The sequence below is a fragment of the Pezoporus wallicus genome, unplaced genomic scaffold (assembly GCF_028554395.1).
Source record: "Pezoporus wallicus isolate ANWC-B61680 ecotype Strahan unplaced genomic scaffold, APGP_CSIRO_Pwel_v1 scaffold_2146, whole genome shotgun sequence".
Classification (NCBI taxonomy): Eukaryota; Metazoa; Chordata; class Aves; order Psittaciformes; family Psittacidae; genus Pezoporus; species Pezoporus wallicus.
The window spans coordinates 4,424,874-4,440,584 of record NW_026639769.1 but is presented as its reverse complement, the minus strand read 5'-3'; the positions used below and the strand labels follow the sequence as shown (position 1 = coordinate 4,440,584).

The 15,711-nt window shown below is 43.1% G+C and overlaps 1 protein-coding gene across 3 annotated transcripts in view; it reads left to right on the top strand.

The window, feature by feature from the left end:
• Window positions 1-15,711, top strand: part of CEP170B (centrosomal protein 170B) — a 54,520-nt gene that overhangs the window by 26,860 nt on the left and 11,949 nt on the right. For 2 of the 3 annotated variants that reach the window (XM_057416156.1, XM_057416155.1), the window contains exons 7-12: window positions 1,757-1,858; window positions 3,055-3,531; window positions 6,571-7,328; window positions 9,396-9,584; window positions 9,780-9,888; window positions 11,427-13,199. In XM_057416156.1, the coding sequence (XP_057272139.1) occupies window positions 1,757-1,858; window positions 3,055-3,531; window positions 6,571-7,328; window positions 9,396-9,584; window positions 9,780-9,888; window positions 11,427-13,199 (3,408 nt within the window). Of the gene's footprint in view, window positions 1-1,756; window positions 1,859-3,054; window positions 3,532-5,674; window positions 5,738-6,570; window positions 7,329-9,395; window positions 9,585-9,779; window positions 9,889-11,426; window positions 13,200-15,711 lie in introns of all 3 variants that reach the window. The other variant, XM_057416154.1, reaches the window with a different exon arrangement.

Here is a 15,711-nt window from a genome sequence, read left to right as displayed (position 1 = left end):
GTTACGAAACATATTGCTTGGCAATTCCAGTTTATTCATGGTGAAAAATGCTTCCTCCTTTGAACTTTCAAAGGCCGCCTACATAATGGGAGCGCAGTTTATCTTCCATGTACTCTAGGCAGAAAGGGGAGTAATACTTTCAGCCTCTTTTGATCCTCAGTGTGAAGGGAGGCAGCGTGGTTAATTTTGAAACATTAAGAACGTCCCTTGAAAAGGGCCTGTGGGCTGCATCTGTAAAGCAAAATTTTTGCTTGTGGACTGTCAGTGTAGGAGCTGTATCTCTGGAAGCACTGAGGAATAAAAACATCTGAAGTATCAAGTTCAGGTTGGATGGGGCTTTGAGCAACCTGGTCTAGTGGAAGCTGTGCCTGCCCATAGCAGGGGGGTTGGAACTAGATGATCTTTAAGGTCCCTTTCAACCCAAACCATTCTGTGGTTCTATGAAGTAGTGGCCGCTGGGTCTATGTAGCTTTAGAAATGGCAGCATAGAATCAGGCTTTCTTTTTTCTTTGACATGTTTAATTTTCCTTCCTCTCCTAACTTTCCTTATGCTAATGACTACTTTCTTTCACGTCCCTGTTAAAGTGGGGAATGCAGAATTGCAGGGCTGTTTGAGGGTGGCTTTACAGAGCAGTGTGTGGTTTTTAAAACCACAAGCTGAACAGCAGCTGGCAGTAGAAGCCCAGCTATGGCTCTGTAGCTGGAGCCAGGGTTTAAGACGTGGCCAGTAGAACACTGATGGCTGTTAAAAGCAGAGGAAGAAGCAGCTAACAGAGCTGAAGCTGAACCTCAGCCCCTGACCTATCCTTGTGTTTCTGTCACCTCTAGATGAAAGAACAAAAGCTACTGTATTTGCCTTTATTAAACTATTATAAAAACATAATAACTATACCACAGATAAATTGAGGTGTATTCTTTGTACTTGTTGTATAAACAGCAGCAGTAGAAAGCCCTGCCAAAGCACTGTCTTGTTTTGCAGGAGACAAAATGAGAAGCAGGTCATCAGGCCCTTTGGGCACCAGTTGCTACAGCAAAGCCCTGATCTTACAGTGAGTGCACACTAAGCAGAGAAAATAATAGAAGCCTGGCTCTTCTAGGAGAAGCTTCTTGATGAGAAAAACCTCTGTCCTGCAGTGACCCTGAAATCCACTGGGTTTACTTTAAGCTTTAGAGAGCAAGAGTTTACTACTTCTTCATGTATGTGTAAGGTCATGGTTTTACCATTTTCCCCAAATTTGTAATGCATCAAGAATTTCCTGTTGTGGGATGTGTGTCACGTAGAGTGGGAGTGGTGAATAGCTGGAAAATATCCTTGGCCTCACAACATTCAAGAAAGGGCACAGCTAAAGTCTTCCCAGTTAAGGTCAGGAAAAAGTCTTTTTACCTGAATTGCAAGTGATTTGTAGACAATTTTGTGGTTGGTTTTCTGTAGCCTGTCCTGCCAAAAGTCTTCCACTTCTGTGAATAATGAGGCTGGAAAGGGAGACAAGCTAGTATTTGGGAAACATGTCTGTGAAAGACAGTGAAGGGAGGTGGAGTCAGCGTCTTGCAGCTGAATGTAAAGAAAAAAGGAGGGAAAATTGAAAAGCCTGAACACACTCATTATGATGTATAATTTGCTGTTACAACTGCAATGTAACAGGTACATGATCTCATCTGACCCTGCTGTTTTTCCCTTTTTGGCATCTGGTTGACCTCTGTGAACGTGATAAATTGATATTTTCTTCGTCAAAGTATTTGCTTATCCTCTTCCTAGAAACCAGTACTTACCGCACCCCGCTTTATGGGCAGCCCTCCTGGTGGGGGGAAGATGATGCAAATAACAAGGAGGACAGAAGGCAAGAGGAACATTATTCAGGTAATGGTGGTGACCTTGGGGTGGGAGAAGATGGTGGTGGTGGGGGGGACGTAATTGCTCCATAGTTTTGATCTTTACTGTGCGAAGCCATCCTGCTTCAAGGCTTTTATTACCACTTTTTTTTTTTGGTGGTAGTGTTTGCATATTCCTATCTGTAGATTGCTGCTGATGAAACCAGAATAAGAGAAAATGAAAATGTTTCCCTGATAATATTTGAACATTAGAAATGGCAGTTGTGGAATAATTCAGTATGGATGAGAAAGGCCTTGCTAAGCTTGTCTGAGACTAATCATACAGCAGTGCTCTATCTGTGACTGTGTGCAGCCCACCTCAGTAAACCGTTCAGTGTCTCCTAGGAATTTCCTATCTAAAAGGTGCTTTAAGAGCTGATGCGTTGACTGGATTTGATTAATATGGAAGCAATGTGTTTCTTAACTCATCATCTTCGGAAGCCATTTAGCCTTACCATTTCTGTTGTGAATCTCTGTGCATGGAGGATGCATCATTTTTCACTTGTGCAGTAAACGATGTTTCTATCAAGCATATTCTTTATTGCACCAAGAAGTGTTTTATTTTGATGCACATGATGCACATGCAGTCTATCTGTTCTCTAGCAGAGAAGTGCTGTGAGTAGCAGCCCTCCCAATAGTTTGAAATAAGTAAGTGACTATGTGCCAAGTAAGTGCCAAGAAGTTTTGGTACTACCAAAAAAATGTGGTTTTGTCCTTGGTCATATTACAGAATTAGGTGTGGCTCCAGCAAAAACTATGTCTGTGATTAGCTTTGCACACACTCAAGCTTTTCCTTTGTATTGTGGAAAGCTGAGTAGGTGTGCATGCAAGTGAATTCGGCAGACTGAAACAGGATCTTCCTTTTACATCAGCTCTGGCATACAGAAACCTTAAAATACTACCAGCCTCACAGGTTTTCTCAAAGCGTAGAACTGTGCGTGTATGTTCTCAGCTCTCTGGGGAGCAGTGGAAAAAAGGACAAAGTGGTTATCACAAATGCTGGTCAATGCATTTGTAATCACAGCAGTATGGTAATCACCTGTTTCAGTGATGAGGCCAGGGTAGCAAGCTATCTAAACCAGAACCTGTATTTTTTTCTTTAATCCATTTAACCTAATTTTTGTGAGTTTAAGGTGTTCTTGCTGTTGTTGTTTTGTTTGTTTGTTTTTTTTTTCCCTTTTGTAGAAAGATCAAAAGAGATAACCCAACATGAAGAGGAACTGAATGGTAATATTTCTGCTTATAGAGATGCCCAAGAACAGTCTGTGTTTGCCTTTCGTAGAGAGCCGAGTTACTTTGAGATTCCAACTAAAGAATTTCAGCAGCCATCAAAATCTCAAGAAACACAGGTTCATGAGATCCCAACAAAGGATATTGATGCTGTAGTAGCCCCTGTTGTACAGAGTCATGCCTCTTTCACCATTGAATTTGATGATGGTACCCCGGGTAAAATAAAGATAAAAGACCACGTCACTAAATTTTCACTCAGACAGAGAAGACCGTATAGTAAAGAACCAGCTCATACAGAAGTGATGTCAGCAGAGAGCAAAGTGGCTGACTGGCTTGTCCAGAATGACCCAAGCTTGATCAGACGGCAGTCTCCAAGTGATGATGTGTACAGTACAAAGAGTGACCTGCCAGTTCACGTGAGGACACTTAAAGGTGAGTGAATGTCTTGTCATGTGATATAGTTCTCTGTTGGCCATACAAATGCATCATAAGAAAGGGGGAAACCCCTTCTTCTGTCAAGGAGAATTGAACTTAATTATCTCTGCTCCAAATCTGCGAGATGAAGAATATTTGTTTAATGGCTGTTAATGGTTTTGAATCCAGCTAGCAGGCTCTTCACCTAGCCCTGAAGTCATGTGTGATGCTGGCCTGCGGACACTCTGGTCTGGTTCCTCTACATCTATAATGTCAGATCAGCAGTTAACAGTGATAGAAAAAATAATTTTGATTTTTAAATGTGTGACATAATTTCCATGTGGTTGGGCAGGCTGGTAAACACAAGTATTCCAGTGGATTTTCTTCTCTTGGCTTCTAACTGAAGGGATGACTTTTGTTTTTAGTTGTAGTCAGGAATACACTGTGATCATCTTGATGGCTGTAATGACCAGAGCCACTTGATCAGATGACAGAATGTCCTGGCATGGAGATGGGTGATTTTGTTGAGATATATGCAATCACCAGAGGAGGAAATTGTAGAAGAAGGTTTCTTCTCTTAAACTAAAGCTTCCCTGAAACCCTGCTCTGTTCAAAAACTTCAGGTTTTGTGGACCTGTGCCCTGTTAAGTGTGTCACTGTGAGGAATTCTTTGGGTGTTTTCAAAGGTTTGAAGTGTATTTTGGAGCCCAGTTTTTAGTGAAGCTGCTGGGACTCACAGGATTTGCATGTGACTTTGAATATATTTTGCAAGATTTAGACTGGCTTAGATGTCTCTCTTGGGCCATACACTGAGCAGATAGGAGGGAGACCATAGATTCCTGCATTCTCGCTGTCTTGCAGGCTTCTGGAAAAGCTCTCCTATGAACTGCAACTTGAACTGATTAAGTCATATTGAAGGTTATCAGACCTACACAGACCTACATGTGTTTGAGGTCCTTAAACAAGAGCAGTACCTCATTTTCCCTTAAATATTTGCTTGGTCCTTGTTGGAAGAAAACCTTCTCATAATATGAAGAGTTTTGCCCATTACACCTCCCAGTTTGCTGTTTTGTATATGTTGTTTTTGAGAAGCCCCGATGGTCAAGAAGGTCTCACATATCCAGCCTTGGGATTTGGCATGGCAAATCATTGAACTGTTTTGTTGTCGTTGCTTGTTTCTAGTTCTTCCCAATAAGGGCCCTGATTGGTTATTTAGGGTCTTATTTTCAGTTTAATGCGACTGTGTGATAGAGGGTTTGGGTTGATTTGGAGTTTTTTTGTTGCTGTGGCACTGGATTTTGTTGACTTGAGCATTGACAAGGATAGATATGTGCTTCAGTAGTTTTCCTCTTGGAGAAAACTAGAGTTAGGTTAGACTCTTTACAGTCCATAAGGAAAGAAGCTGAGGTAATTTAATGCATAATTTGCATATCAGGAAATCGGCTCTTTGGACATTTGATTAAAACATACAGTGAGGGTGGCCTGAGGAGTTTATACACTTCTGCTTTCACAGAAGACAGGGTGTTACTTATCTGTGATAGCTGTGTAATATGTTCTTCTGGCATGGCTAATTTTGAAGATGTCTTGGAGGCTACCGCTGGCTGCTTGCCAGGTTTGGGTCTTCAGGATCAGAGATGCCCACCATCAGGGTTCTTACTTACATTGTTCATTTTTAGGAGCAATGTGGTCAATGTCAAGCCTGTTATCAAGACTATAGAGTTCAGGTCTTAGCAGCTTGAGGGGATTTGCATGGTGTTCTGCTGGAGCATCCAGGGGCACAGTGGGTGTTTCTCCTTGTGTCCTCACTGTTTTGCATTCAGCAGAGTTCTTAGCCAAGAATCTTTAATTTAAGAACTTTCCCTTCCAAGGATGAAGCTTATCAGCCCTCGGGGCACAGTACAAAATTTTCTGGCTCCCTTCATTGAGGGTGTTAGGAAACTCTTCAGAGGACTGACTCCTGGGTTGAATGGATCTTGTATTAAATTCTAATTTTTCACAGCTAACTCGAGGTAATAAATGGTCTTCACGCATGTGCCTGGAGAACTTGTAAAGTAGGTTTGAGCAGTTTCCCTGACAAACACGTGGTATTGTAGACAGTATATCTTGCTGAATATTACAGTCTAGAGCGCAGAGACCTCTTTCCCCATTCTCCCAATGACAGGTTCCTGGTCGTTGACTGAATCGTGTTGTGTGCCTTCACACCCGTTTCCTTCTCCAAAAAAAGGTTTGTTTTTTGTTTTATTTTAACTTTTTGTTTAACTTGCTTTCTGAGAGTCCTGAACTGTGGTGCTGAGGGGCAGGCATCACTGATACGTAGAGAAGTTTGTAAAGGTGGTTGTTGCTAACATAAATGAAAATAATTTTAAGCTTGCTTTAAGCTCAGTGAACTCTTAAGTAATGATTGAAGCTTTGCTTGGCTGGTGATAGGATGATGCAACTAATGGGGGTGTCATGGTGTGATTCTTAAATCTTCAGAAATGTAAAAAATTCACTTTTCTGTTTAGCCTCTGTTTTAGTTCTACCTTGTAGGGAAGGATGATGTAAGCACTCAGAGGTGCATGTACTGATCTGGTCTTTCACTGTGGGGATTTGGTTTCATGGGTTGCAGTGTGTGGGGGTTATTTGTTGATCCTGCAGGGATATTTCTGCTCTGTAACAAAGCCTAATGACATGATCTTGAACCATTGTAATTGAGTAGCACGGCACAATAATGCCAACTTTTTTATTTAAATGGAAAAAAGACAGAAGTAAAACATTAGCTCTCTAAAACAATCGGTGTTAAAAAATCAGAAACCCTTGGGGTTGAAATTACTTCTTGAATTGGTTTTTAATAACTTGATAGCCAACCAGTTTTGAAAAGTGTGGTCAGGAGATATCTGCCTTCTCTTCTGTTTCCTCTGATGGGATGCAGTCCCTGCACCACAGCAGATGTCTCTGGAGTTGTTTGGTTTTGTTTTTGTTTTCTTTTAATTGGAATGATAAATTTCAACTAGGCGGTAATGACGGGGCTACAGCAACTGAGAGTATGGAAGTCAAATCTACATACCCTGTTTCCAGGCAATAGGCACGAGGACGGGACGCAGAGTGACTCTGAAGACCCCGTGGTCCCTAAGGCAGAGAAGGAGACGACAACTGGCAGTGAACGTGCAACAGAGCAAACCAAGCTGCAGCGCCAAATGAGGCGTGATCCCCATGAGATGCTGCACAACAAGCAGGCCTTTGTCATTGAATTCTTTGAGGACACGCCAAGGAAGAAGCGGTCGCAGTCCTTCACACACAGTGCTCACTCCTCCCAGAGCGACCCTGATCCAGGGATGAAGACCAAGGCTGAAAAGCGCAAGAATGCATTGCCAGCGGAGAAGCTGGGAAATACGGTGCCACCATCCCACCTCGGAGCCCAGACAGGCAAACCCGGTAACAGCTCCTCTGGGACTCAAAGAACTAGCTCCTTCAAGAGGGAGAAGACGGAAGATCGGATCAACAATTCATCCTCCTCTGCTTCCAGAGTCAAAACTTACGGGAGTGTTGGGAGGAAGTCTAAAATGGCTCAGGATTTTATGGCTGAGTACTTGCGGGAGACTGCTCAGTCTGGGAAGCCAAATGCCGAGAAACCAGCACCTCTGCCTGTGCCGGTAGCTCCGCATGTGGTTATATCGTCGGAACCAGAGTCTGCCTCTATTCCACCTCCAGACGTAAAGTCTGCCCAGGGCAGGAGGAATGATGAGGAAGACAGTGTAAGTGAGACGGGCACATACACAATTGAGACGGAGTCACAGGATAAAGAGGTGGAGGAAGCACGAAAAATGATAGATCAGGTAAATGCTGCTTTTCTGTGCTTAGCCAGTGATCTGAGGGCTGAAGGCTTGGGCTTCTGCACCTTCTGCTGGAGGGCCTACTTTTGATAGCTGTTGCTGCAAAGGGCTGCTCCCTTTTGAACTGGATGCAGCAGGGGTTTATGGTTAGGGGTGGGAAATCATCCTGGGTGACCTGTCTTAAGGATAGGTCCCAGCTAACTGTGGGGCTTGTCTTTAAAAAAAAACCCAACAAAACAACTGTATTACAAACAAACAACAAACCCACAAAGTGCAAGAAGGCAAGGTAAAATCACAACAAAGAGCTGCCTTGCTTCCAAAATGGGATTTAGATGCAAAAACACAAGAGTGGGCTTGCTGTCTGTTTAGAGGAACTGAATAAAGGTTAGACTCGTCCTGCCAACAGCCATGGCTGGGAGCTCCTGTTCTCCAGGACTGCTCCCGGGTCTCTGCCTTGGCCTTGTGTCACCTCCTGCCCACTGTTACGAAGACAGGAACTGCAGCCCATCATTGATGCAGCGTCCCATGCTAGGCCAAAGTAAATGTAGGCTAAGGGCTGAGGTTTTTTATCCTTCACAAGCCTTAGTGGTAGATGACTGTAGCTGGTTATGCCTGCTTAGAAAGGGAGTGCTTGCTGGCAGGGCAAGTGGCAGCTAGTTGAGATAGCAAAGGGTGTGCTCTAGGGCAGAGGCAATCCTAGATGGATCTGTATTTGTTTGGATTTTGCAAAGTGCCTAAAAACAAAACCGCAGAGTGGAGGGAGAGGCAAAAAAAAAAACACACCACCAAACCCCACGCAACTAAGCAACCACAGGGCAAACCAAAGTTTGGCTGGTTTTCAGATTTAACTTTCACCTGCAGTCTATTATGAAAACAAAACTGGCAAGTTGCTATGAAGATTTAGTGTAATGCAGGCAGGAGGATGGTGAGGTTTAAAGGAAGCCTTAATTGAACCTGGTTTTAAAGCTTTGTATATAGTGTTCTGTGAGCCTGGATTTAGCTTTGCTGTTTTGTTTACTTATTACATTTGCTCCTTACATCTTGTTTGAAATGCGATCGGAAACTTTCAGGGCAGGGTGTTCAAGCCACAGCAAGGCCCTGGTCCTGACATTAGATAGTTGATTGTGCTGGTGGGGAAATAGGAGGAAAAATGCCACAAAAATACGATTATTTCTGGGGAGTAGTCTTGGCAGCCATGTGACTTGGGCAGGCAAGCTGACTCTGCTGTAGACTTGGTGCAGTGCTGTTGTGGTTTAGGAAGAAAATTAGCCCAGCTGAAACCAGGACAAGTGCAGACCTGCCACTTCGGAAACAGCTAATGATTGGATCTCAGTGTTTCTGTCCAGGAAGAAAGATGGTATGAATTCTGGACTTGAAATTGAGGTGATTCTGCTCTTTATTCCACCACCGTTATACACAAGAATGGAGAACTTTATGGCTATCTCTGCCCAGCATAGACACCTTTTCTGGTGGCCTCTTCCTCTGAACTACTTGTAGCCAGGGATGAGAAACAGGCCCTTCTGAAGCATGGATCTTGGTCACCCCCATAGTGTACAGCCTGTTTATCTCCAGAGGGAATCTGGCCAAGTGGCTCAAAGACTCACAGGTCTGAGGTGCATCCTTTCCTAGGTCCTCACATGGCAGTGCAGGGATGCTTTGCTCAGTACACTTTCTGCTAGTGTATAGATGGAACTCCAGTGTCTGCCCCCTCCCCTAATTCTTCATGAATGGGTTGGTAAATAGGTTTACTGACACTTATCCTACATTTCTCAAGGTTGAAAAGTGACTCCTTTTCAGTGAAAGTTACTACTGTTTTAAAGGCAACACACTGAAATGTGGGAGAGGGGAAAGGTGGGCATGAGGGGGATTCTATGAATAAGTGGATTTAAAGCTGCTACTGCAGAATACAGAAGAAAATTATTTACATAGGTGGTATGGAAGGGTTGGCAAATGTTTCTGGCCCCTTGGGATCATAGTTTGTGTTTGACTAATGCTTCATGGGTTTGGATTTTGGGCTAATGTTTTTCATTTTCTAGGGTTTTAATTTTTCCCATACAAACACCTTTTCAGGTTTTTGGTGTTCTTGAGTCACCTGAATTTTCCAGAATCTCTTCAGCTTTTAGACCAATAATTAAAGGTGAAAAAGATGACTCCAGTTCTCATCAGCATCTAATCAGTGAAAATGGCACTAGTCAGAAGTCACCCTTGCTCCAGGCATTTGCCTCAAAAGCTGTGAGTGGGTCTCAGGCTGATGCACAGGTATGGGCAGTTTGGGTGGATTTGCTGGAATGGTGGAGGTGTAGATGGGTTTTCTGTCTAGATGGAGATATGATGTGTAAATTGATTTCCATTTTGAGGAGACTGAATGCTGCGTGTATGAGAGGAGAGATTTTTGTGGCTAGAATTTGGTTCAAAACCCCTCCTTCTGATACTACCTTCCCTACCTTGTTGTAGATGTCTGCAGCATCTCAAGGGAGTCAGAAGTGGGTGTCTAGGTGGGCAAGCCTTGCGGACAGTTACTCTGACTCTGGATCTGTCTCTGGGCAGGGTGATGGAGGTGCAGGTAAGTCTCATCCTGACATTACTGTTTGAAGGTGGCTGAATCTAAGCCAGGATGATACGGAAAGCAGAAATTAAGGGCGTCTGTGCATCTGGCTGTGGCTTAGTTTCTGTTTTAGTGAATGTATTTGGGGATGGGAAGGACAGAGTGAATCATTCCCAGTGGAGTAAAAATGGAGAAAGAGAGCTTCTGGTTTGCATTTCAGTGTGATCCAAGAAAGTCTTAAATGTTAGGTTTAAAATGACTAAAGGGCATCTGGGAAGAAGAAAGATTGTAAGGGCCTTGGGTGTTAACTAGCCCCAAGTAGTGATTCTTTAGGCTGCCTTATGATGCCAGATGAAAGCCCTTTGCAAGTTGCCTGGATTTGATTGCTGACTTCTGGGTTTTTTCTGTGAGCTTCTCCTATGTCTGGCTGCGCTGAAAATTTTAGGCAGTTTTGGGATTGGCCCAGTTGTTTGACAGGTTTGAAGCATGGGATCGGATTAGAAAGCTGCATATAGAGGGATCAGGGTCTCACCATAGCTGAGAAGACAGCTTTACAGACACCATGGCCTGGTTGGTTTATGAGAAAGGGAGAAGGGTGCTTTGTTGACTTTTGTAAACCTTTTCAACATTTGCTTGGAAATACTTGTCATTACCTTCTTACCATCAACAGCTGTAGATAGATTCAGTAAAGATTAGAAGAAACCTTTGTTTCAGAGGTCATTGCCACTGTTTTTACACTGTGTGAGAACCTGATTCCTTGAATGTTTGAAATATTATCATAGTCAAATAACCAGTTATCCTAGTATTTAGAGGCAGAATCAGATATAAGTCCTGGCAAGTGGTATGTGAGACAGAAAAGCCCTCTTTCTATGAAGTATATCGGTTCTGCTAATTCCACCCACTTGGGTAGTTAGCAATAATTTATAGTCTCTTAATTGTTATAGGGTCTTTCTCCTGAAGCTGTGCTGCTTGATATGATTGAGAACGTGTGCTGTGAAAAACACCATCTATTTAAGTGTTCAAAAGCCATGTAGATGAGGCCCTCAGAGATACGGTTTAGTGGTAGTCTTAGCAGCCCTGAGGTAATGGTTGGACTTCATGATCTTAAAAGTCTTTTCCAACCTAGTTGATTTTACAAATCTGTGAATGCTAAAATACTGCATTGCTGTAGTGGTGTGTCTGATGGCCCTTCATCTCTTTTCTGTGGGCTTATTTATGGTAGATAAATGCCAGCGATGCTGTTAGCCTCTAAAGCATGTGCAAGTACTGAGAATATTCTGGGAGAATTAATCTGAAATCCTGCCTTGAGAGAGGGAAGGCGTTGAGCAATCTGATGCAGCAAAAGAATTAAGTATAGAGTCTGTATTGATAAACCGGAGGAAGTAGATACCAGCCAGGCCCTACTGATGTTCATATTACATAAAAGCTTAGTTCTAAGCACATATATTGTGAGTGCTTTTGCGGAGTTGAACTTTGCAGGATGAAGCTCTTCCTAAATAAATAAGTAAGTGTATAGTTGTATGACAGTTGATTCTTGCCAACTTAACTCTTTCCAGAAAATGGTGTAGCCCCAAAATCTGGGGAACCAGAAAACACTGTGCCCTTGAGAACAAGACGCCTTCTTCCCCAACTCCCACCAAGTGATAAATCAGACAGTCCTACGCCCACAGTCCTGGTTTGCCAGGAGTCCTATTCTGAGGTTACCAAGCGAACCATTGTGAAGGACCACTGCATGGAAGCCTATGGCGATGCCAGCAGCCATCTCTTCATCCAAGAAGACTTGGATCCAGATAGCCTTAGTGATGCCAGCAGATCTGATGATGGCTTCAGCACAGAAAAAGGCAAGAAGTATAAAGAGAACAATAAAATGCTAGAGCAGATGGGAGAAGACACAAGATCAGAGAGTCAGCAGTCAGGAGTCTCCCGAGTCTCAAACGTGAGAGCTGTAAGTGAGCCAGTTTCTACTTCATTCTACATTGGTGATAACAGCAACGAAGTGGGGATTCCCTCCAAGTTCTCTCTGAGCATGTCCCATGGTCGATCAGACAAAGACAGCAAGGATCAGGAGTCTTCCTTCAAGTCTAATGGCACACCAGTTCCTGGAAAGCCACCCGTCAAAGATGTTAGCGCTTATGTAAGTGCATCTGGAAAAGTAGTTATTTCCCTTCATCAGAGTCTTCCTCAAGATCAAGAAAACATGGCAGGAAAGGAAGCATCATCTTTTGTTAGACAGGAAAGTTTTACCAAAGATAAATCTAGCAGTGGTGCTCCTCAAAATAAACTCCCGCATATTTCAAGTCACCCTCTACTTAAAGATTTAGAGGCTGTTCGGTCAACTCGTATGGACTTTGGTCAGGAGACTCACCTTCTCCTTAAGGACACTGAAACTGCTTTGGCAGCACTGGAAGCCAAATTACTTGGTCAAAGCCAACAGTTGGAGCCCTTGGAAACTGCTGGTCAGCTGGAGGACTCCTTGTCTGGGGACTCAGATGTGGATACTGCCAGCACAGTCAGCATGGTGAGTGGCAAAAATGTCCCAACAACTGCCCCAAAACGCAAAGTGATTGCGAGCTTGCAGAAGGAAAAATCTTCCTCCACGCCGTCCATCCAGGACCAGTGTGGGCAGCCCACTGCTCGGGACAGACTGACGGAGAAGCGGAAGACACAAGCACCAGAGGCATCAAACCGTGTGGAGGCTGCCAAACGTTTCCAGATGAAGCGCAGTGCTGGGACTCGAGGTTCTCTTGACTTCACAGATGATGAGAGAAGCTCAAGCTTGCCCTACTTGCCGGTCCCTGATGCAGTTGTGTCTGACCATGAGCACTCTGTAACCCGTCCGGTTCCCAGAAGAAAACCTTTTACTCAGGCCACCAAGGAGGACCACAGCAAAACAACCTCCAATGTGCAGAAAATCCAGCAAGTCCTCACCCGCTCTAACAGTTTATCCACCCCGCGACCCACAAGGGCCTCGAAGCTACGTCGTGCCCGACTGGGAGATGCCTCAGATAACGAAGGTGTTGATACTGAGAAAACAGCTTCCAACCCTGAAGCCACTGCTCCGGGCCCCAAGCAGTCCACAGAGACAAAGAAGCTCTCCCGGCTGGACATTCTCGCAATGCCGAGAAAAAGGGCTGGTTCATTTACGGTGCCCAGTGACTCTGAGACGGCGCAGTCAAGGACGGGGTTTTCTGGCCGGAGCGTGGAGTCCTATCGGAAGACGGGTATTTCAGATGTTAGAGCTGTGGCGAGGAAAATGGCAGCTGCGGCTTCTGCAAAGCAGCCTTTCAACAGGGCCCGTTCAAGCAGTGTCAAGTATTCCTCCTCATCTGGTAAGTGCTCTTGCTTTATATTTCTCCCCTGTTCTCCTCTTTCTGATTTATAGGCTGTATGTGGTTGCCGAGGATTGGTATCTCGGTAATACAAGTGCTGCATCTGTGAGTACAAAGTCTGCATTAACAGGCGGTATGGAGGTTGACTTCCTGTGGGATTGGAGACACCAGAGCATCTCTCATACCCTGTGAGATACTATATTATGGTGTTGTCTGTGAGAATGTTGCAAATAGCTTTTTTTTTTTTCTGTCTCACAGAAGCATGGTAACCGTTTAAAGAGATCGAATTTAATGCACTTTCCAGTGCCACTAGGAATTCTGGTTTTCATTGACTTCTAAGATTCAAAATTTGCTCCCAGAGAGCTTGTAATAGTGTTGATGACAGCTGATGTCCAAGGTGGCAGGTTTGAAGGTGTTTCAAACAGGAGAACAAGAAATAAATGTCCCTGTGTTGTTCTTCCTGTAAGTGCAAATGTGGAGCTGACAGTACACATTGATTGCCCCAAGGGATTCCCACTACTGTGTATTTTCATTTACTTTTGCTGTAGGTAAGGCAGGTGCACATTTGTGTTACCCACAAGGCAGAGGTCTGGGGGGCTATCTTGCCCAGTAGCTATGCACTCAGCAGACTATTACAATATCAACATTTGTCATATTGAAATCAGCCTTTAATTAAGAGGTGGGAACAATGCAGGTGACAACTCTAAGATGGTAATTGGTAATCAAAGGTTGTCTCTGTGACACCTTTGGTCTAAGTCCTGGTCTATGCTTGTAGTCCTTGACCTACCATGGATGTGGCAAAGCAGTGTCTGTTCAGGATTTTAGGAATGAGGGGGGCCAAAGGGACAGGAAGAAGCCCTTTGGCTGAGTTTCTTGGGCCTGTTGAAAGGAATGCTATTTTCAACAGAACTGTGTTTTTTGAAGGGGTCTTACAGTTCTGGATTTGTCCTTTTTGTGCATTTTCATACAGCTGAAATAATTATTCTTCTTGCATTATTTGTTTTTATTGCATGCTAAAAATGTTATTTGCTGCTTGTTTTGATTTGGATTGTTTTAGTGCATCCAGCTTCCTTTTTTATTTTGATGATTTTTTTTTTTCCTGACACATTTGTATATGCATGTAAATCGGAACACGAATAAGCTAAAAGAGTATGTACAGTTTCTTCTCTTGCCTTTTTTGAGCTGATGCTGGTACTGGTTTGTTGTTAAACAGTAACAAAATCAAAGCAAAATAATGTGGTTAGAGTTTTCCAAACAGGAGGCACTCTTTGCACTCCCTCTGCTTTTGGACCACAGACTTCAAATCATTCGGAGAAAAATGATAAGTGTTGTCCAGTTCTTTGTTTAAATGAATTGGTTTTTTATTTCTATAACTCTGTAGCAGCATGCTAACACCTTCCTTGTCTATAGTTGCAGCAGATGATGCTAATCCTTTCTCTGAATTAGTTGCTTTTAAAATACTAACCTCCTAATTCCTTGATAGAATTATGGACCTTGCACATCCTAGTGTGCTTCATGCTTCATTGTGTTGTACCAAGTGTGATGTGTGTGCCTGTAGTAATGCTATTACAGATGTAGTGAATCAGCACCTAGCACCCTGTTCCTGTGAAGTGAAATATTGATAAACTGAACTATTGCACTGTGTCATCAAGACATTTTTTTAGATTGACACAATAACCCTTAAAAGCACTGAATGTTAAGCCTTGGGAACAAGGAAGCAAACGTAGCTGATTTATTCAAAGATTTCTTAAAGTGTTTAGCTAATCACAGTAGTTTCCAACTGTCCCAGCGGGAGAAAGTTAATCTTGCTAACGGAGGAACAGAATGAACTGTCTAGTCATGAGACAAGAGATGCCAGTAGATTGTTGGGCCGTCTGAAATAACTTCACGTGAAATGCACAGATAACATCAGAATGATCCAAGTTATCGGTTCTGAAAGCTAAGGGCCTGTCTCCTATGCTCCTTTGAGTACATGATTTGTTTACCCCATGTAATTTGAATGGTACTGAGGGAGTTGATTCTGATTTCCTTTGGCATAGAGGAGTGGAAAATCAGGCTCTTGAATTAAAAATTGCTGTTCAGTGACAGAAGATGACCTCTTGATTCTAAACCTGTATTTAAAAAAAAAAAAAACAAACATCTCTGCAGATGGAATATGACGAAATGTATTTTCCTGTGTGTATATACATATAAACCTTAACCCAAGACATTTGTATAGCTATAGCTAAGATAGCAATGTCTAGGAATACTTTTTTCACTATACAGTAGTAATCTGTAGTTTCTACCTGTATTTTATATGCCAAATTTGTTACTTTTGTTTGTATGATCTATGATGCTGGCTTAATTTGCTTGCAGTATTTCAGTGTTATGATAAGCTTGGTAACACAGTGAAGCATTTAGGTGTTGTAATGCTAAATAACTTGTCTGGTTCTGTGTTTGGTGGGTCTTCATTCTCCAGGAAAGGGCAGAAGGGAATGAAGTGGTATCTGTAGAGAGTGTAGTGAGGCACCAA